General features: G+C 38.6%; 2 protein-coding genes across 3 annotated transcripts; one reads left to right on the top strand and one right to left on the bottom strand.

Moving 5' to 3' along the window:
* Window positions 1-660: 660 nt before the first annotated feature.
* crip2l (cysteine-rich protein 2-like) lies at window positions 661-10,475 on the bottom strand. The gene is made up of 8 exons (XM_044169220.1): window positions 10,275-10,475; window positions 5,776-5,870; window positions 4,174-4,231; window positions 3,946-4,077; window positions 3,436-3,504; window positions 3,191-3,285; window positions 3,020-3,077; window positions 661-1,272 (listed from the first exon to the last, which is right to left on the bottom strand). Exons 1-8 carry the CDS (start codon window positions 10,315-10,317, stop codon window positions 1,208-1,210), a joined length of 615 nt encoding a protein of 204 aa, XP_044025155.1. The 5' UTR covers window positions 10,318-10,475; the 3' UTR covers window positions 661-1,207.
* Window positions 10,476-16,685: 6,210 nt separating this feature from the next.
* LOC122863072 lies at window positions 16,686-19,930 on the top strand. 2 transcript variants are annotated; one of them, XM_044169184.1, is made up of 7 exons: window positions 16,686-16,803; window positions 16,981-17,310; window positions 17,427-17,699; window positions 17,819-17,899; window positions 18,157-18,243; window positions 18,337-18,365; window positions 19,084-19,930. In XM_044169184.1, exons 1-7 carry the CDS (start codon window positions 16,746-16,748, stop codon window positions 19,159-19,161), a joined length of 936 nt encoding a protein of 311 aa, XP_044025119.1. In that variant the 5' UTR covers window positions 16,686-16,745; the 3' UTR covers window positions 19,162-19,930. The 2 variants fall into 2 exon arrangements, with proteins under 2 accessions (XP_044025119.1, XP_044025120.1); XM_044169185.1 differs by lacking the exon at window positions 18,337-18,365.
* The last annotated feature ends 627 nt before the right edge of the window (window positions 19,931-20,557 follow it).

Below are 20,557 nucleotides of genomic sequence, written 5' to 3'. Positions count from 1 at the left end.
AAATGCTTAAATGCTTTGAGTCACCCAGACTCACTTTAAATCTGGTGAAGCTACTTTGAGTTTTTATGTTCCTACTTACTGAAACATCCTTCCTGAGGACTTAACGTGCGCTCTAAACGTTTTTGTTTGTTTGCTATATATGCTATAGTCATATATATGAAAACTTTGTAAGCACGCATGGTTTTGGGAGCTCTTTAATGTAAAAACATTTTCAGTGCTGGAACGATTAGTCAGTTAATTAGTCGTTCCACAGAAAATTATTCAACAACAACGTTGAAATCATTTATCAAGAAAAATAAAACATTCCAGCGTATTCATTGTAAGGATTTGTTGCTTTTCTCTGTTTAAATGATTGTAAATTGAATATTTTTGGTTCTTGGATTGTTGGTCAGACAAAACAAGCAATTTCAAGACTTTGAGCTCTGGAGAAATGAGCAATTTTGACTATTTTCTAAATAATTAATTAGTTAATTTAAAAAAAAATCAACAGATGAATCAATAATGAAAATAATCGTTAGTTGCAGCCCTAAAGATTTTTTCCGTGTGTGTGAAATGCTCTGCGTAAAGTAAGCCCTAAATTATAACTTGTGGGTATTGTTTCTGTTTTGTAATACATGAACAACTATGAACAAATAGATATGCACAGACACTGACCACAGGTTTGGTTTCACACAGTTTTACTGTAGAAAATGTGATGCGCAGTTGAACGCTTTTTGTTCACAACAAACCCCAAACTCACCTTCATAACATTCAGTAAAATGCACGTCTCTGTGCGCACGGTACCTCAGCTACGTCTACACCTCATCCCTCCTCTAGAACCTGTTCATCAAACACTGACAATAAATTGGTGGGCTGGTACATTTCTTTTCATACAATACATCCTGTAAGTGCACAAAAGTCTGAAAAACTATTAATAACGAGTGAAAAAACACAGACGCTTTAATCCACTACATAATAGGCTAATAATCATTTGGCAAAGAGAACCAAGAAACTTAAAGGCAAATCTGAAACTCACATGGGAGGACATGTTAAAGGTTTGTTTCAGTACAAAAAAATAGATATATAAACAATATACAAATACAACATAAATATCTAAATATCCATCCCTGTGAGTGCAGTACATATCGTTTGTCACCATGACTGTAGAAGGCAAATCAAAGAGACATCGAGGGTCCTGGAGGTGGAACTTTATCTGGAGGCAGAGGGCTCAGGGCTGTGCCTCAGCTTCGGGGTCGTCGTAGATGTAGCTGCCGACACCTCCAGTGTTAACGCCTGAGAGAGGGCAGAACACAGTCATAACCTTTAAAGGGTCCCCTCACACAAATAACTGCGTTTCTGTACGTATCCAGCCGTGCAGATATGTGTGATTCTCTGTGCAGAATAGCTTCCTCTGAAAACAAGGTCCCATTCAGTTCCCGTGGATAATCCACAAACCTCAGTGTGAACTACTTTCTAAGGATGAAACAGTCCCTACGAAAGCTCGGCAGTGTGTTCTGTAGATTATCCACAGGGACACTTTCTGGAAATGTAATCAAATGTAATTTTGCGTGTGTTTTGAGAAGCACAAACAAAACTTCATTCGCCCCCACTGTATTGAGGCGATGGCAGAAGTTTCAAAGATGGATACTTCAGTGGTAAGTGAGTAAATATTTTTTTATGTGATTTGGCTGGAACAAAGAAAAACAACAAGCATTCCTGATAGTTGACTGTTGCAAACGCTGATGGGAGACATGGGATAAAATACATTAGTGCCTGTAGATGAACAGCTTAATAGATTTACATAATGGAAGAATTAACTGGATAAATACAGATGTGGAAAGAAATTAGAAGGTCAATATCCCCAAAATTTGTATAACCCTTCCCGTCAAAGTATCCAAACATCGCAGTCTGTGATGTTTCAGATTTCAGCTCCTTGGTGTGGTGTATTACGGTGTTCAAGCCCCTCAGAAGCCACAGTTGGTGGCTGCACCCTGACATTAATAATATAATGAAGTTACCGCTAATAATAAATAACAATTATTAATGCAGTTATCGCTGCTGTGCCACGTACGGAAAAAAGCCCATTCTTCATTTGGAGACGCTCGTAGCGTTCCTGCTGCTGTGCGATGGCTACAGGTATTTGATAATTAATAATAATAAACTGATTATTCAATGACATGAACATAATAGGTAAGATTTATTAATCTAACGCATTTCATACTCTGAAATTGTAGACCTAAGTGAAAACATACATGAAGGTGTTTTGTAATTTTGGAGCGGCCTGGCGTTTTAACCTCCACATCTACTGTATGTTTTTCATTAAGGAGTGGCTTTGTTTGGGTGGCGTGAGAGCCAGACCTATTATTATTATAATCCGTGCTCATGAATTACTAATTCAAGAGCATGAATTAGTTTCTTTCCTGTGACACTTCCCAGGTTCTGTTTGTTCGCCTTTTCCTGCTTTCTTCTCCTACAGCAGCCTTGCTGAAGATTAATCCACAGCGCCCACTATAGTGTTGGAGAGCAATAGAAACTCCCACACGGACAAGTGCACAACTTGTGCAATTATGTACATATTAATTGTTTGCGGACAGTGGCCACACACTCGCTGCAGCAGACATGCTGAGAGCTTAAGCTTGAGGCATCACTGCTTCCCTTTGTAAACAGCAGTTTTACATACGAAATTGTTAAGTTAACTAGAGTCCCCAAGGCTAATACTTAGAATGGCTTTATACAGTAGGATTTTTTCAGTTGTGGTTATCAGCAAGAGGACTAAGGACATAATATTAGTTTCCTCCTCTCATGTACCTTTTGCCCTTTTAACCGAGCTTCAGTCTGACACTTGAAGGCCACAAAAACAGTGGCTATTTGCTTTCACCCACCCAGGTTTCAACCAATACGACTGCTTCTGATAAATATTTGTAGATCTAAAATGACCTTCTGCGGACTGTTGTTTGGGGACATGCTGGTTTTTGAACCATTGTTTCAAGGGCAGTCTCTGCCCCCTCCTGTACTGCACAAAGTGTTTCTGACGTCATACCTTTGGGCCCAAACAGCACAGCGTAGCACGGCTTGTGGCAGTATGGCTGTCCATCGTGCTGCAACAGAAAGAAAAGGATTCCTTCTCATGGGGACTTGTGTTGTCATGTCTGAAAAGCTTCATTTTGTTGTTCGTCCAGCGTTCTGACTGTGGTATCGTTGTAGCTCTCACCTCTGCGTGGCTGCCAGGAGCCAGAGTCTTACTGCATCTCTCACAGCGCAGACAGGGCCGGTGCCAGTTCTTCCCGAGAGACGACACCTTCTCAGCTGCACACACACACACACACACACACACACACACACACACCATCATGGAGATAGTCACCATGGCAACCAGCCCCCTTAGTCACTTAGACACATTCCAACACTCATATAATACATGCAAAGTGTGAGATATGAAGATACCAATCTGCTTACCGAAATATACTGTCTTGTTGCATCTGGGGCAGATGTTGGGCCCTCCAGAGAAAGATGAGAAGCTTGCAGCTGAGAAAGTCACATTGAGTTGGAATAATGGATTATTTGCTGTGGAGTAATTTATACAGCCTTATACGGCAACAAGTGAAGATTATTATTTCCAACACAATCTCTCTTGTTATCAATCTCTCTATTTTTATCTCCCAGTTTTTCTCCTTAAACACTCACATCTTCAAATGATCACTTTGACTCAAACATCTTTATCTGCATCAGCCATATTCAAGTTTCTTTTTCTCAGCTTTTACTGACAGTTCAATATATTTTCTCACTCTGTGAGTTTCTCCTTTTGTCATCTTGATTTTCCTGTATCTTCAGTATGTTAACCATCTATGCAACTAAAGTGAGTGAAACTAACCTAATCCCCTCCAGAGAGGATAATATTCTAGCAGACATTGAATTTATCTTCCCAACATATGATGTTTTTCTATTTTTGCTCCACATATTTCTCACCCTTCACTGGTCCCCGTGCGGGGGCTTTTTTCTCCTCCTCTGGTTTGGCATCTGTTTCCATGGAAACAGCAGCAGGGGCTTCATTGGAGGGATTTTCGTACACGTAGGAACCAGCTCCGCCGATGTTCACACCTAAAACACATGCAAACGTCGCATTTAAAAACCTGAAAGCGACCAATACAGAGTTGTTACATGTTCTTTTTAAGTGTAAACAAGAAGAAACGGCACCTTTTGGCCCAAAGAGGGCGGCGTAGCAGGGCTTGTGGCAGTAAGGCTTCCCATCATGCTGCAAAATACAAGAGGGAGGGAGAGTAAGCAGTCGTCAAGTCTCTGAGTGGAACTAAAGGTCAAGTTTCTCAGTGTTCTGAATCAAACTGGGAAAGTTTAGTTAAACACGTTTTTTATATTTAGTCTGTTTGGATTCACATAATGCCAAATAACAAATGAAGCAGGACTTATTCACAGAAGTTTATAAGACTTGTCTGCTCTCTGTTATTTTCTCGGTTCACACCAATTTATAATGCATGACAAAAGAGCTAAATATGAGCATCAGTGGTGTGTTTACCATCACTTAACTTTATTATTCTCTGTGAAAGCCTGTGACACATAACTCTCTTTATGCTAACTGGGCGTTGTTTAAAGCAAATAGAGACTAATGTATCTTTTCCAGGAAAATGTCCTCAGCTTGACTTCCCATGTATGATCCTTTTCAGAAATAAAATATGCAACGTTGCTGGCTTCATCTAAAGTAATGGCCCTTTGTAATTCAGACATGTCTGGACCGTTACGGAGCCGTTTCACGTTTTTCAGTCGTCTGCGTGTCTGACCGAACATTCAGCTTCTTTTTTAATCAATCCATCTGTCTACACAGGCTGTGCTAGAAGTGTTCAGTACATATACGAACAAATCTTTGACAACGAATCCTGAAACTGAGCTGACTATACTGAATCACCATTGTCACTGACTGACAATCAGTAGCTTTTAGCAGTCGAGCTCCTCACTGGTGACTGAGAGCGGCGTTGTCAGCTCAGCTGTGATTCACAGTTCGTAAAGTCCTCCTTACAAGCTCATTAAGAGACTGCGAAAGCCACAGAAACAATCAGAATCTGACAACTCTACTGCTGTACATAATAGACTGAGAAATGATTAAGCGTGTGTGCAGAGCTTGTATCGGCTAGTTTTGTACTGAACTGAACGTAACAGATGGACCACAGATAGACTTAAAGTATTACTGACCTGAAGACAGTCAGAATCAGCGCTGAACATCGGGCCTAATGAATGGTGATGTGTTCACTTACTGAGGTAAGTAATGAAGTGCTTTTGAATGACGATGCGTTCACTTAACTTAGGAAAAAAAAAAGTGAACGAACTACAAAGTCAGTGACTACAAATCCTTGAACTGAACTGAATGAAGTGATTTGAATCAGCTTCAGATTATTTTAAACTCCCCCCCAAAAAAAATGCACCACAGTACGTATGAAAACGACACTTTCAGATGTCTCAGTGCAGCGATTTGGTGCCACTTGGATTTAAATGACACTGCTTTTACCTGGACAAACTGCACCAAAGAAAGAGTCTGTTATGATCTGTTCCAGCAGTGTCTCTGTTCTTCCTGATCAGTCAAAAGTTGAGAAAAGTTTATTCTAAAGTGAGATAAAAGCACTTAAAAATGGCAATCATGGGCCACTACATATTAATGATAGCACAAAAATAATATTCATTTTAAACATATTGTTACACTTCATAAATCGCTCTAGATTGAAGCATCATCTTAAAATATACTCTCTCAACTCTCCAGTTTGAGGCCTCCTTCTGTTCACTTCCTCTTACCTCAGCGTGGCCTCCTGGATTCAACGTCTTGTTGCAGCGCTCACATTTCAGACAGAACTTGTGCCAGTCTTTCCCTAAAGACGACACCTTCTCCGCTGTGGAAGCAAAAGAGACAGAAATTAGGAATTTAAATCAACCTGTGTCGTAAAACTACAGTGTTACATGCTCGTGTGGTGTTTAGGGGACATTAACCCGTCAAAACGTGTATAAAGATCCAGCTAAGGTGAATGGGCCAGGTACTCAGTCCTGGGTAACCAGATGATAAAGGGGTAGACCAATGAAGAAATAAAATCACCAACAGTATAAATGTACCAACGAAAAAAATGAAGATCCAATCATTCAAGCCACATCCAGAGGGGGCAGAAACATTAAAAACAAAGTACAACTGAAAAGTGTTGCACAACAGAAATGGTCCAGAAAACACAATCAGATCAGAGCTAAGATTATAACATCCTTGTCAAAATACTAAATACTAGTTTAAAAAAGTGTTTACTGTTATTTTGATGAGATCTTGATAAAATATTAAAAGGGGAAATTGCATCCATTAAAAGTTGTATTTTGGGAAAATGAAATCTAACGGTGGAAGAATCGGCTTCTCAAACAGATCGCATATGCAATAGCATATAGAAAGGGAAGGAAACATACATATTGTGCTCAATTTGTACACAAATGCACTAAGTCATTCATTTTTAATTCATTTTTGACACAATCTGGATACAAGGCATAAGTAAAAATGTATTCTGAACTAACGCTTTGTTCCATGATACACAAGACTGTTACAGTTAAAGACACTTGACAGGCTCTTGGGAGTTCATATCAACCTAAAGCGCATTCTTTCCACTGCATTTGGACGGAGAGCACACAAAAGCCATGTTTTTGATGTAACTATTTATGTAACTATTAACTATATCGCAAGGAAAAATATAAATCTGGTGTGAGAAAAAATAATAGGCTCTCCCAGAAGAGTTAAACTACCCTCCCTTCAGCATAAAGAAAAACTACATAATCCTCCCCCTTCATGGCCCAATCATTTTTGTACAGTCCCTAAAAAAAGCCTTTGTTCAAGCTACTCAGCAGTTTCATTCACAGAGAATGTGTAGAAAGGACAGACTGATGCACAGAGGGAGAGAGGTTCACTAACAGTCTTTTATCTGTTTGTCCTCCTCCCAGAATATCCCAGCAGATACACGGAGGCCCTGATACAACATGACACTTCCTGTTTGCACTCACTGCCCAGCCTGTCACTGTGATATGTGACGGTAAGTCACCTTGGCACACAGCGAGCACTTTGCATTGATGGTGGAGGACATGTGTGTGTGTGTAACAAGTGTACAGTAGTGTGTTAGTGTGCTTATCAAGCCATAACCTATGAATTGTAAAAATTTACTGAGCAAATAACGTTAACCTACTTAATAATGATAATAATAATAATATTTGAGTCTGCAATTTCTAGAGCAACATCTCCATGAAGATTCAAATTCCTGATGATGGTTTCCCCTCAAAACAGCCTCCTTTGAATTGTGTTAATTGTTTTCCTTTTGTGTGTAGGTTTGTGTTTGTTTTGTTGTAACTTAAATTTGTTGCATTAATGAAATGCTGGACAAACATTTGTCAAAAAAATTCTCAGTGGATCAACTTTGAAGCTCAAAGTCCCAAAATAGCTGAGCTTAAACTTCATAAAATGCATTTCCTCCACAATAAATTCCCTGTACAGCTACAAAACAACACTTCATACAGCCAGAGGAAACATATTTGTTTTAAATTTACTGCATAGTTTCAAGAAAGAAAGAGAGAACAAGAGAACAGCATGTTGGGTTGAACCTGCAGGGCGGGGCTTTGCTGCTGTTCTCCAGCGAAATGAAGGGGAAAGAACAAAAAGAAAAACGATCCATATGTGCAATCAATAAATTATTTACAATGCCATGTGTTGTAGCTCCACAATGAAAAGAAGCTGAAAACTGATATATGGTCACTAAAGTCACTCCTGGGGAAGATGATATCACCCTTTTTTCTCACGACTATTTAACAACGCTGCTTCCAGTCAGGGAAAAGAAACTAACGTTTCATCTTATCAACACAAGCATCTAGTAACCAGGGACCAACCCACGTAAACTCATTCCACCTTCTTTTAATGGTGGACATACATGTAAATGTAAAGATGGTGATTTGTCATACGCTGACAGTTTAGCCTGATGACCACAAGCAAACAGGACTGTTAATGGCTCCCTGGAATCTTGTCCAAAGATAGTGAACCAATTATAGCCCAGTCTGGGCTGCTTCAAAACAGAGCGGTTACCAGTTTGAGCCTGGGACTCACCATCTCAGGCATTTTTTGACGTATTTGAGAGAAACTGTCACATTCATTTCACAGCCATATTTGGAAAAGATTAAAAAACTGAGTGCTGGGACATCACTGTAATGTTCAGGCTCCTACGTCTGTGGTACTCAGCAGTGAGTTTATAATTGAGACTTTGTAGTACTATAATCCTCCTGTTGGGACTTGAAGTTTTGTACTGTAGGGTAGAGGTGTGCCGGTATACTGGTTTTACTATATGCCGTGGTGAAACACACTGATGATAACAACACCACCAAGAATTATCAACATTATTATCACCCGTACCGTAACTACCGTTGTTTTCAGAGAGCACCATGAACACAGCACAGCGCTCCTGCCTTCATTAAGTGTTTTTGTTTAACCACAAGGGAGAGACTTCGTACAGCTCAAACAGCAGGACTAAATTAGCTAGTTTTTCTGCTGAAGCCAGGCCAGTTTATGGGTGCTGAATCATAACGTTAAGTGACAGAGAGCACGCAATATACATGACCAAACTCGTTTTAATAAAACCCAACATGGTGTGAAGTAAGGCTGTCACGATTTCAGATTTTCACTATACGGTTATTGTGGCCAAAAGAATTCATGATAACGATATTATTGCGATATCTAGAAAATTAGAAAAATAATCAAATAACAATGCTATCAGTCAAATTCATCTCTAACTTTGTTTTGTCTTTACTTTACCGCCACCTACTATGACAAAGCGAGAACGGAAAGAAATGGAAAAGAGGCACTGGATTATTCACACGATATTATGTGTATTATTAACATGATATCAATATTTATTAAATATCACGATTATCGCCAGTACCGGTATATTGCGACACCCCTAGTTTGGAGTAATTTTACTCTATTTCAGCTCTGATTAAAAATGTCAAAACATCCACTGGTTCCAGCTTCTCAAATGATCATTTTTGTTGTTTTTTCTTAGTCTTCTGTGATAGTAAACTAAATATCTTTGGGTTTTGGACTGATGGTGATGGACAAAACAAGCGGTTTGAATATTTAAACTTGGGCTTTAGGAGATTGTGATTGGAATTTTTTCACCATTTTGTAACATTTTATAGACAAAACAATCGATATTGAAAATAATCATTAGTTGCAGCCCTCATCTACAGTGCAGGCCATAACACGCTTTTAACTTTCAGGTCAGATAACACAACATACATTATAAATGGAATATCCACCCATTAAGTGCAATCGGATTCAAGGCCTCTTATGAGCGCTAAAATATTCCTTTAATAGTCTTTCTTTAGCATTATCTGCTGCTAGCATATAGCTCGTCCTTCTAACACTAATATCGAAACAGCTACAGATACTTTGTCAGAGATTTTGTCTTACCATTTATATCGTGGAAGCTGTCACTTTCATAGCTTTGGTAGGCCTTTGTGGACAATGCTGCAGGATTGCTTTATGGCAATACTGGATTTTTTAATAGGACATTAAAATGTACTATATCATGGTATATATACAGTGTATGCCCAAACAATACATATACCACAATAGGAGTTTTCATCCATATTGCTGAAAATGATTTCAATTTCACCAAAATATTTTGCACCTTCAGATCTGAAAAACATTTGTTCTTTGATTTTGGCCCCAGTGAAACATTAGAAATCAACGGGACTCAGTAGGATGAACATGAGTTTAACTTTTCACCATGTGATTTTGCATAAGTCAGTATATAACATAAGGTGTGTTGTCCCCATATTAATGTTCTCCATATTACCAGGTAATACCTGTAATAAAGATTGTGCGCACATTCCTTTAAAAAGAAGAGGTGATTTATAAGATAGTCATGAATTAAATCATCAGTGTTTTGTACAACATTCCTGGATGCTTCTTAAGTTTTCAGTGAGACGCAGTATATTTATAAAATAATATAATTATTAAATAATTTTACAAAATGAAACCCCATTTTTTTTTTGGGTACACGTCATCTCAGATCCTCTATGAACTCTGTATCTGGCCTATAATAAATCTAGTCTGGTTTAAACACGAACCCCCCTCACTGGAAACAAACGTAATGCATTAACAAAAACGAAGAATTAAAGAATAGCGGACTCTGTCTTCATGACATGTTAACACTCCCACCCAGCAGTCACAGCTTCGCCTCTGATAACAGGCTCGACGTTGGGCGGTTACACAGAAAACACGCACTTACCGAAATACACCGTCTTGTCGCATTTTGGACATTTTGACGCCATGTTCCGTGTGAACAAAGAGAACGAGTCTTTTTCAGTCCGTCTGTCTGTCTGCAGCTCCAGACACACCTCAGAGGATGGTGGTGGTGGTGGTGGTGATGATGATGATGATGATGGGAAAGACCGATGCTCACATCCTCCCTTTGCCTCTTCGCCCACATTTGCATAACCCCGCCCTCATTGTGACATCATGCAGTTGTCTTCCTCATGTTCAGTAGATATGAAATATAAAATGAAAAAAACATGTACCTGTCTTCATCAATACTGAGTTTATTTATCATCTACTGTTTACTACCACTACCAGTCTTCATAGTGTATCTGTGGTAAGAGTTAAGAACATCCTTGTAGTATTTCTTATTATCAGAGGTGGAAAAAAAAACTAAGAACATTTACTCAAATACTATACTTAATTAAAGAACTTTACTTTACTGATGTATTTCCATTTTATGTGACTTCATATTTCTGCTCCACTACATTTCAAATGAAAATTACTCCACTACATTTATCTGACAGCTGTAGTTACTGGTTCCTTTGTAGAATAGGAATTTTCATGCAAAACATATGATCATCTTATATAATGCATATAATGCATTGTTATGGATTAATATGCACAATATAAGTTAAAGTCAGATCCATCTCAACCAGCAGCACAATTAAAATGCAGCTTATGTGTTATTGCATCTTATCTGATCAATCTAATAATATGAAATATAAGTGATGATATAGTAATTTTACATAATGAAAGCCTTTACTTTAATACTTTAAAGACATTTTGCTGATAATATTTTGTACATTTATTTAAACCTGCATTCATTTTTTTGGTCACTTGAGGGCAGCAGAACAAGCTATCAACTCAACATTGACAGATCACCACCTTTGCATTTGATAAGGAAAACAAATTAGCAAACAGTTGCTTATTTACACATCCAGCAGTTATGGAGCAACATTATCATTCATTTGGAGTCGGGTGTCTGGCCTCCTAATAAATGTTAGTCCAGTATTCACTCTCCTTTTCGCTCTGGTTTGGCCCACTCCTGATCTGGCTACACTTTTACATTACACATTGTCATTTGATCAGTTGTTATTATAAAAATATCAATTATAGCCACTTTAATTATGTTATTTTGTCCTGTTAATGGCAGAATGACATGTCGATCTACCTATCCATCTTTGGTGAAGAGCAAGAAGCAGTTATACTGGCCATATTTCAATGAGATTGGTATGGATGCCCATTGCTTATGGTTTTGCTGTCCCACTCTCACTTCTACTAGCAGGTCACAATTCCCGTTTGTACCCAAAAATGAAAATAAAAAATCTAAATCTGGTGGCAGATTGGCATGAAATCTACAAAACAAACAAAAGATCTTTTTTTAGGTCAAGAAGGAACTTCCTGTCGGTTTTCCACTCCAAAAATTGATGTCTTTAACCATCATACAGACTTCCTGGAATACAGAAGGCTCTACACATTGACGTTTGTGACCTAAATGTAAATGTGGCGAGTGTAATCCCATCTACAGATATGTGTCGTTGCAGGTGCCTTTATTTTGGAAATGTGATTAATCCTAAATCCTAGCAATGTTGGCCCCCCTGCATTCATCAGTGTCACCCCTCAGCTCTGTTTGTTTCCTCTGTGTGGTTGTTAGGATACGCTGCCTGACAGCACAGCTCTTCACAGGGAATGTTAAGTGATTCTCTGCAGCTCCCAAGAGAACTGCTCTGTACATTCTTGGCACCGAGATACTACAAGAGTTGACATAAGGGGGGCTTTTGTGTAGAATTATGAATAAAAATGCATGAAAATTTAAATGTAGCTTGTTTTGTTTTTCTTTTTGAGGTCAAAAATTTTACAGAAATTGCAATACCCTCTCTGTACCTCCGGTTTTTGGTCTAAATGCAAAGAAATGCAACATATCACCATATTTTACTTTTCCCCTTTCGCAATGTTTTACTCATCTAAACATTGACAGATCTCTAAAAGTGTAATGAGACAAAACAGATTCATCTCAAAAATGAGCTATGAGCCACATTTAACCCCCACTCTCTGTGCAGTATGAATGTAACTTTATTAAGGTCAAATTTATTTTGTGAAATGCCCCACCTAATATACAGTATAGATAGAAATAACAAAAGCTTTAAAGGAAAAGTTTGACATTTTGGGAAATACCAGTTGCCCTGCAACCAGCAGAGACTCCAGGAAGTTACTGGTCCTGACAAAGAAGCAGTCTGGCACCATTTTGGCTTTTGCACAGATTAAACAAACAAGATACTTAATGCTTAATTAGTGAATTTTAGATGCTGATTTAGGTGCTGATAATTGGACTTTGTTACCTGTGGACAGAGCCAGGCTAGCTGTTTCCCTCTGTGTCCAGGCTTTGTACTAACCTAAGCTAAGTGGCCTCTGGCGGTAGCTTCGTACTTATATATTCACCTAATTCTCAGCAAATAAGGGCAAAGGTGTATTTCCTAAAATTTCAAACATTTCCTTTAAAGCTAGCGTTTAGCTCGGGGCCCCTCTACAAGACAGGGCCTCAAGATCAGATAACAATACAGGTGTTGTCTCAAGACCCCTACCATTTCAGTTTAAAATGTCCTTTAGGGTTGCATTCAACATAAACAACATAATTAGCAATTAATTAAATTACCACAAACTACCACATGTTAAACCTAGAGCCTTTGGGCCCCCTGAGGGTCTGGGACCCAGTTGCTTGCTTTGCCTATCAGATAAACCAGCCAAAAAACGTTTTTGTGGCAGTCTAGCAACAAAAAACAAACCCATGTGAAAAGTAATTTTATATGCTCACACACACTCCTTCCTCTGGTTTCATGCTATTTTACCGATCAACAGTTGGTGGTGGTAAGAAACATAGCAATGGCCAGAAAAGGCAGTGAAGAAGAACAGTGCAAGCTTGCAAAACACGGATGTAAACAATGCAGGATAAAATATTCAAAATATCTGTAAAACACAAAGTTTGTTTGTTTACAAGAAAACTTCACAGGGCAACTTTGGACATTGAGCATTACATCTCCGCCATAATTAATAATAATTGTGCAATATTCTGTTTACTACTCAAGTGCAATATTAGTTTTCCCTTGTTAGTTTTTCTTATTTACTGTTACGGATATACCTCAATTACTCTCGACAGTACATGCACCTCCGCTTTTACTATTATTTATTACATAATTAGTGACATTGTATTTATACTGTACTTCACCATCTACCAGTAAACCCACTTGGTACTCGACACTTAGTTTATCTTATACTTATACCAACATGTTACTTAATTTATTTCTGACCTGTTTATAGTGTATAATATCGTTTTCTCCTGTGTGCACTGACGTAAAGACGAGCTACTGTAACAAAGAGTTTCCCTACGGGGATCAATAAAGTATTTCTGATTCTGATTCTGATTCTGATTTAACTTTCCACAACTCTGTCTGACAACCACACCCACTTTATGCGGTGATTGGCCAGATGTACAGAGGTAGGACAAGCAGACAGGATTTGAACTTCACTTTCTAGCTCTGTTTTTTCTTCACACAAATACTTTTGTCACGTTTCCAGTGAACAATTGAATGCAACACCATGAATATCTTCAAGAAGAGAAAGTGCACTGGCATCCCAGTTTGTACGAATCATCATGTCTCACCCGTCTCTATGATGACAGACTTTTCGCCCGACTTTTCGCGTGTCCATTCGCCACACATATACACACTTTTGTATGAACTAGTATGTTCAATGCATAATGCAGAAGCCTTTAAGATGATTCCTAATGCCCACACTAACCAATAACAGGCTTAACTTTTGGGAGATGTTGAATAAAAGAAAGGGTGAAATACTTTTTGGGCTTCTGTTTCAGCACTGAACTCTTCATTTCTAAACATTTGTCTCTTCAAGTCAGAGGAGTCAGACTTGGCTATTCTTGCAACAGCAAGTCACTTCAGTTAAAGTATTGGTCGGCACTGTCACTTGACAGCAAGAAGTTTGGAATTTTTTGAGTTTCTGTTTGCATCTTCCCTCCATGTTTACTTCAGCTTCCTTCCACCGTCCTGCAAAAAATAAGATGGACTGGAGAAACTTGTGAACAAGACTCTGAGATATCTGTGAATGAGATATTGAGCAGTGGATTTGTGCCAGTAAGACTTTCCTTTCTATTAAACTCTCCTAGTCCGACAAGTGCATGCTGTATTTTTAAATGAGATAAACACACATAAACAGACTCAGCAAAGATGGAAACAGTGGCAATTCATTTTTCCACAGTTAGTGCACTTGGTCTTGAGCCATCTAGGGCCTGGGAATGCACTAATCTTAAAATAAACACATCCAGATTGTGTCTCTGTAATTTTGGCAGAGACATCAACAATGACTGGATGTCTGGGGTGTAGGGGTGGTCCACTCCCAAACAGCTTCTGCCTCGTATCTGCCTAAAAGGCTTTTATTGCCCTTCACATTTGTCTTATCAGAATGCTATTCAACGGATTCCAGGAATATTCGTGTGTTCAAGAATGCTTCTCAGTATTTTCTCAAAGGACAAGTCTGGGAATATTCTCCCAACAAATCTATGCATGTATACACCCAACAATATCCAAAGCCTGATATATCGTATTTTCTCTGTGCCATGGCGCTCAAATCTATATAAAAAAACCCACATCAATGAGCCACATTGTTGCATTGGGTGACCTATTCCTTCATTACCATGAACACACACACTGTAGTTTGTCTTTAAGATGTACCAGCAGAGATTTGGTCGAGATGGTGGTCGACCGAGCTAGAGAGTGAATGAAGAGAGGGAGCGGCATTAGGGAGAACAAAGCAGAGAAATAAAATGTTATTTTCTGATTGTTTCACGGTGGTTACGTTCTAAAGCACAAATTAACACGGCCACATCCCCACAAAACCCTGCTGGGATTTTGTGTGAATGTGCAGCAGGGTGCAGGGTGTGAGGTCAGGACCCTGTTATTGGCTGGGGGCTACACACCACTGCCCAAAGGTTGATGCCCCAGAAACATCCCGAACACAGCAAACTAATAAGAAACTAAGAAAATACAGGCAGAGGGCAGGGCAAGTGATGATTGAAAGGGATTGTTTTTGTATGAGTCTATACATTGTTCTTTAGGAAAATCCTACTCATTATGCCTCTAAGATTGGGGAACGATCATGGTCTGGTTTAATACAGAAAAAGTCCTCAGTGACTTGAATCACGAGACACAATGTGATCTGACCTTCTCTGCAAAGAATAAAACTTTGAAAGATACTTTAGTATTTCTTGGTGTTTATTTCAGGTCTGAAAGTGAAAAAGTGAAATCTTTTTTTTCCACAACAGGTCATAAACTAAAGTACTGGACAAATTAAGATTTTGACCTGATGTTGTTGCTAGATGAAAAGTAAGAGGATCAAAAAAAAAAGATTACAATTCATCATCTGGGGTCCATCCAATAGTTATTGAGACATTTAACTCAAAACCACAAATGTCAACTTCATGGTGGCGCTAGAGGAAAAGTCAGAGGATCACCAAAATAATCATACCCAATTCATCCTGAGGACACTATAAATGTCCGTACAAAGTTGTGTGCCAATGCATCTAGTTGTTGAGATATTTTAATCTGGACCAAAGTGGTGGGCTGACAGATCAACCGTGGAGCACCGCTGCTAGCTTGGAGCGCTATCATGGTGATGACAGTCGGTCAGTTGGTCGTTCCACCCTTTTGCTCATAAGTGAAATATCTCATCAACTATTGGATGGATTGCCATGAAATATTGTAAAGTCAATCATGGTCCCCAGATGATGAATGCTACTGACCTTAATCCCTGACTTTTCTTTTCAAACTGACTTTATCCAGTATTCGAAAGATTATTTTTTGGCATTTTGCCTTTATTTGAGAGTCAGTGTGGAGAGAGACAGGAATCATGGGGAGAGAGATGGGTATGACATGCAACAAAGGTCCACGGCTGGTAATTAAACAGTGGATGTGGTGCACCACATAACACCACATATGACACAGCATTCATTCCAACATAAGACATTTGGAACCATGTGGCCACATAAGGAACAAAAAAGGGAAATTCATTTGCTGTAACTTCCTGTTTATCTTTCAACATAACATATAGGAACAGAAAAACACAAAGAAGAAACACAAAGTAACTGACAGCTCACTAACCACTGACACCTTCATCTCTTATTAAAGCTTGATACCAGTTAATCTGTCTTTGTTCAGTATTACGTTTTTTTGTTTTGGTGAGGGTTGTTTGTTGTCTTATGTCAAATCTTTTAATCAAGCCTTCACACAAAAACGCTCCCTCTCTCACTGACAGAAACATAAAATACAAGTTAAGCAACCAAAAGGAAATGACACATACACTTCATCACAAAAAAAGGAAATCTGTCTTTCTGAGGAAACATTAGTTCATTAGACACTGACAGAGAAACAGCAAAATGTCTGGTTTCAGATGGATTAAAATGTCACTATTTCTGATGCTGCTTCATTTTGCAGGTAAGACAGTATTTAAATATATAACAGCAGTTTTTCCAACAGAAAACATTAGGTTAACCCTATTCAACAAAAGATGGAAATTATTTGTTTTAACACAGTGGTCTGTTTGTCATTGGCAATATTTCATACTATAAATATAATAGCCATGTTCTCATTTCTCTTTAATTTCCTTCACAGCTGTAACTGGACAATACTCGTCCTTTGTTGTCAGAGATGGAGATGAGGTCACTTTGCCTTGTGAAAATGTGACATACAACCAGAATGAATGTGAACATACAAACTGGCTCTTCAGTGGTGCAGGAAACACACCACCAGTAGAGCTGGTTGGACTTGGGCAGATTCACAAAAATGCTAAAGCTAAATCAGACAGACTGAGCGTTACAGCGAACTGTTCTCTGCTTATAAAGAAGGTCACAGCCCAGGATGTTGGTCGTTACAGCTGCAGAGAGCTAAAGTTAGGACAACAACAAGGTCAAGATGCTCATGTTTATCTGTCTGTTATTAACAGTGAGTATTTACATCATGATGTCTTCAACTCAAACTGACTTGTTAGAACAATATACTGAAACATTACAATAATTATGATCACAGTGATGACGTTAAGGTTAATCTCTTCTCACCAGTTGATGAATATGAGGACCATGAAAAGGTGACATTTTCCTGCTCTGTGTCGACATATGGATGGTGTTCACAGAGAGTGAAGTGGCTGTTTAAGGGTAAAGATGTGGATAAAGATATCAGAGATGTGAAGACATCACAGGATTACTGCTTGGCCAATGTGCTCTTTATGACTTCTCATTACATTTACGCATCAAGGTATAGATTATTTATGTGTGAAGCGACCAATATTTACACTGGAAAAGTGCAGCAGTTTACCATCAGCCCTGAGTGGTCAGGTGAGGATCTGATACATTTGATGTATTTGAAGTTTTATATCTTTCTTTCTAATTTAGTTACTGCAAATGGTAAACATGAGGTTGATGCGTTGTTGCCTTTTGTTATTGTATTTGTCCAGGTGAGGATGCAACAACAGTGAGAGCAACTGAAAAAAGTTCAAAAGCAACATCTGCAAACGACGATACGACAAAACCACAAGGTGGGGACATTTAGCAGCTCTCTCTAGAACCTCTTTCTCTGTGCTTTTGAAGTGAAACATATGAATGTCAAGCTGACGCATAATGTACACTGTACTGTATATGAGGCATTACTAATGGATGTTGTTTTTGTACAGAAATTGTTTGATTTAATAAAAAAAATCAACACTTTTTCAAAAAGCACATGCCCCTTTTTGTGCTTAAAACAGAACAGAAAACTGTAGCCAAAATGTTTTAAATATATTCATTATCTTTCCAGGTTGGTGGAGATTCATCATTTTGTCAGTGGGTTTAGCAGCACTCGTAATAGGTGTTGTGGCTGTCAACATGTGGACGAGAAGTAAAGGTGAGAACATTCACAGGTGAAACATTTAAAAACAAAAGTTTTGATAAACCTGGATTTTCCCTGTTGAAGCTGAAGTCAACTCTGTCTTTTCAGGGAAAAAAACACAGATGGATGAAAACACTGTGAGTTTTAAGACTGAATCATATTTTTACAATTGTGATTTTACACAGCAAAACATTTTTTTGTGATATTTGTTCTTCACAATTACTTAAAGACTAAACATTAAGAAAAAACAGTACTGACTGTAGAGAAAGAAAAGAAGTTGACTGTTGACAAAGAAAGAGTGGTGTGTCAAAATGAAGCCTTGGAACCTATGTCAAAAGGGTTTATTATGATGAGAGCATAAAAATGTTAAAGCCCCTGTTAAATTTGTATTGTTCTATAATATTAAATATTAATGACTAAATAAGCAACAATCAAAGTAAAAAACATATTTAGGTTTATTAAGAGTTTAACACTTCATCAGGACTACGTGGGTGTGGTTTTATAGATGTGACTGATAGTGAACAGACAACCAACCGTCATCAGACTCTGAATTAAATGTTGCTAAATCCTCAGTGGTGCATGGTAACCAGTGAGAAGAGCACAGAGAAAGAAAGAAAAAATGTAAACTCACAGGGCCTTTAAACGAGACACCACAAAGACACCACAAATTGCAGCCTCCACCGTCACCATAAAGTTGACTTAAAACGTCTCCGAGGGCTCTTCCGTGTCCTGTGTGTCCCCGCCGTAATGTTCTCATCTGCTCCAATACCTATCACTAAGGTTCCCTTGAGCAAAGCACTAAAAACCCCAGGTGTTACTTTGGAGCTGCTAACTCTCTGTTAAATGTTTTCACAGGTGCATAATGAAGAAGATGGTGGCACAGTGTACTATGAAAACCTGGGAGACCTTTATGCCTCTGTCACACTCCACTGATCAAAACTGATTGCATTTATACTGTGCCTTTATCAAAATCTTTGGCCGAGTACAGACAGTGGGTGCAGCCAATTGCTATTGACCACTGCCTGAATTGAAAGATGGATGAAAAAAACTAATTACTTGTTTTGAATTCCCAGTACTTTATGATAACAAATTGTCCACATAGAGACCAGAAAAGAAAGATATGTGTACACGCCTTAACCCTAAAGCTCTCAGCATGGTCTGTGTGGCAACCAGTGTGCCATCTCCTCTGCAGGTCTGTGAGCACTGTCTGCTTTTTGTTTATTAATTAATGTATAAATACTCATGCAAGCAGCGCTCTCATGTGTTAAGAAGTTGCCATTGCTCTCCGACACTGTAGTGGGCGCTGTGGACCAATCTACAGCAATACACAGGAAGGCCACTGTAAAAGAAGAAAGCAGCCGTATCATATACATTATTTTCTCAACACATTTATGGTGGCGGTGTGTTTTCTTCTTGCTTCCTCGTTCTTCCCGACTTCATAAATACATTGGTTTCATCATCAACAAGGAGCCGCACACACTGGTCGCTTCAAATTAGGAGAGATGCACACTGTGTCTGTGTGCCGTCCGCAATTATGTAATAGGATTGCAGGGCCACACGCTGTTTGTTGAGAGTCTAATATATTCTTATGAATTATTCATTGTGTGCTTTAATGATCTGAGCTGTAATGCAGTCAGTAACAGTCTTCACTTTATTGTAACGGATACAAATATCACGTGCGAATTAAAAAAAATAAAAAACACTTAAAATGTGTTTTGTAATTTCCTCATCTTCTACAATAATAGATTTCATAATGGAAGGTGGATATGCAGGTAGATAGTCACACACTGCTGTGGTCTCAGTGACCCCATCTCTTGATGGGCTCAGGTTCCTGTCTACACGCTGTTAAACTCCCTTGGTTATAATGAATAATTTGAGTTTTCAGCCTTAAAATGACAATTAACAATTTTGGGTAAGAAAATTCAACAGGTCTACAGTGTGAAAGCTCTGGGGTGGCACACCATTTGACTGACAGGTGATCTCTGCATATATAGAGCAATGAGTAAGAGACAGACAAGAATCTTTAGATCCAAATTAGCTTTAACTTCCAACTAATGTCATTATTAGATCTGTACTGAGTAATGTGACACCTACTTAAGTGTTAGATGCTGGAAGTGTTTCCATGCTGAATATGAAAAAAAATTAGATGATATCAGAATCAGTCTTGACCACAAATCAACACTTCCACCCCGTCTGCTGGGCAGTGACACTTCTGCGAACAGAAATAACCAGGCTCAGACAGTAGCTGAATGTGCACATACATGTGTGTTTTTACAGAGCGTGTGCTTGTATATTATGTGTATTTTTGAATTTGAGTATTTTAGGTATG

This window comes from Siniperca chuatsi, linkage group LG16 (assembly GCF_020085105.1).
Source record: "Siniperca chuatsi isolate FFG_IHB_CAS linkage group LG16, ASM2008510v1, whole genome shotgun sequence".
In the NCBI taxonomy this organism is placed as follows: Eukaryota; Metazoa; Chordata; class Actinopteri; order Centrarchiformes; family Sinipercidae; genus Siniperca; species Siniperca chuatsi.
Note: the sequence above shows the minus strand (reverse complement) of the source record. Positions and strands in the feature narration are given on the sequence as shown.

Bases quoted from the DNA above. Each gene is read 5' to 3' on its own strand.
- LOC122863072 (XM_044169184.1), top strand. From the start codon at position 16,746: ATGTCTGGTTTCAGATGGATTAAAATGTCACTATTTCTGATGCTGCTT. The intron at 16,804-16,980 runs GTAAGACAGTAT...TTTCCTTCACAG, and splicing joins GATGCTGCTTCATTTTGCAG to CTGTAACTGGACAATACTCG. The intron at 18,366-19,083 runs GTGAGTTTTAAG...ATGTTTTCACAG, and splicing joins CACAGATGGATGAAAACACT to GTGCATAATGAAGAAGATGG.
- crip2l (XM_044169220.1), bottom strand. From the start codon at position 10,317: ATGGCGTCAAAATGTCCAAAATGCGACAAGACGGTGTATTTCG. The intron at 4,232-5,775 runs GTAAGAGGAAGT...TGTATTTTGCAG, and splicing joins ATCCAGGAGGCCACGCTGAG to CATGATGGGAAGCCTTACTG. The intron at 3,078-3,190 runs GTGAGAGCTACA...TTTCTGTTGCAG, and splicing joins CTCCTGGCAGCCACGCAGAG to CACGATGGACAGCCATACTG.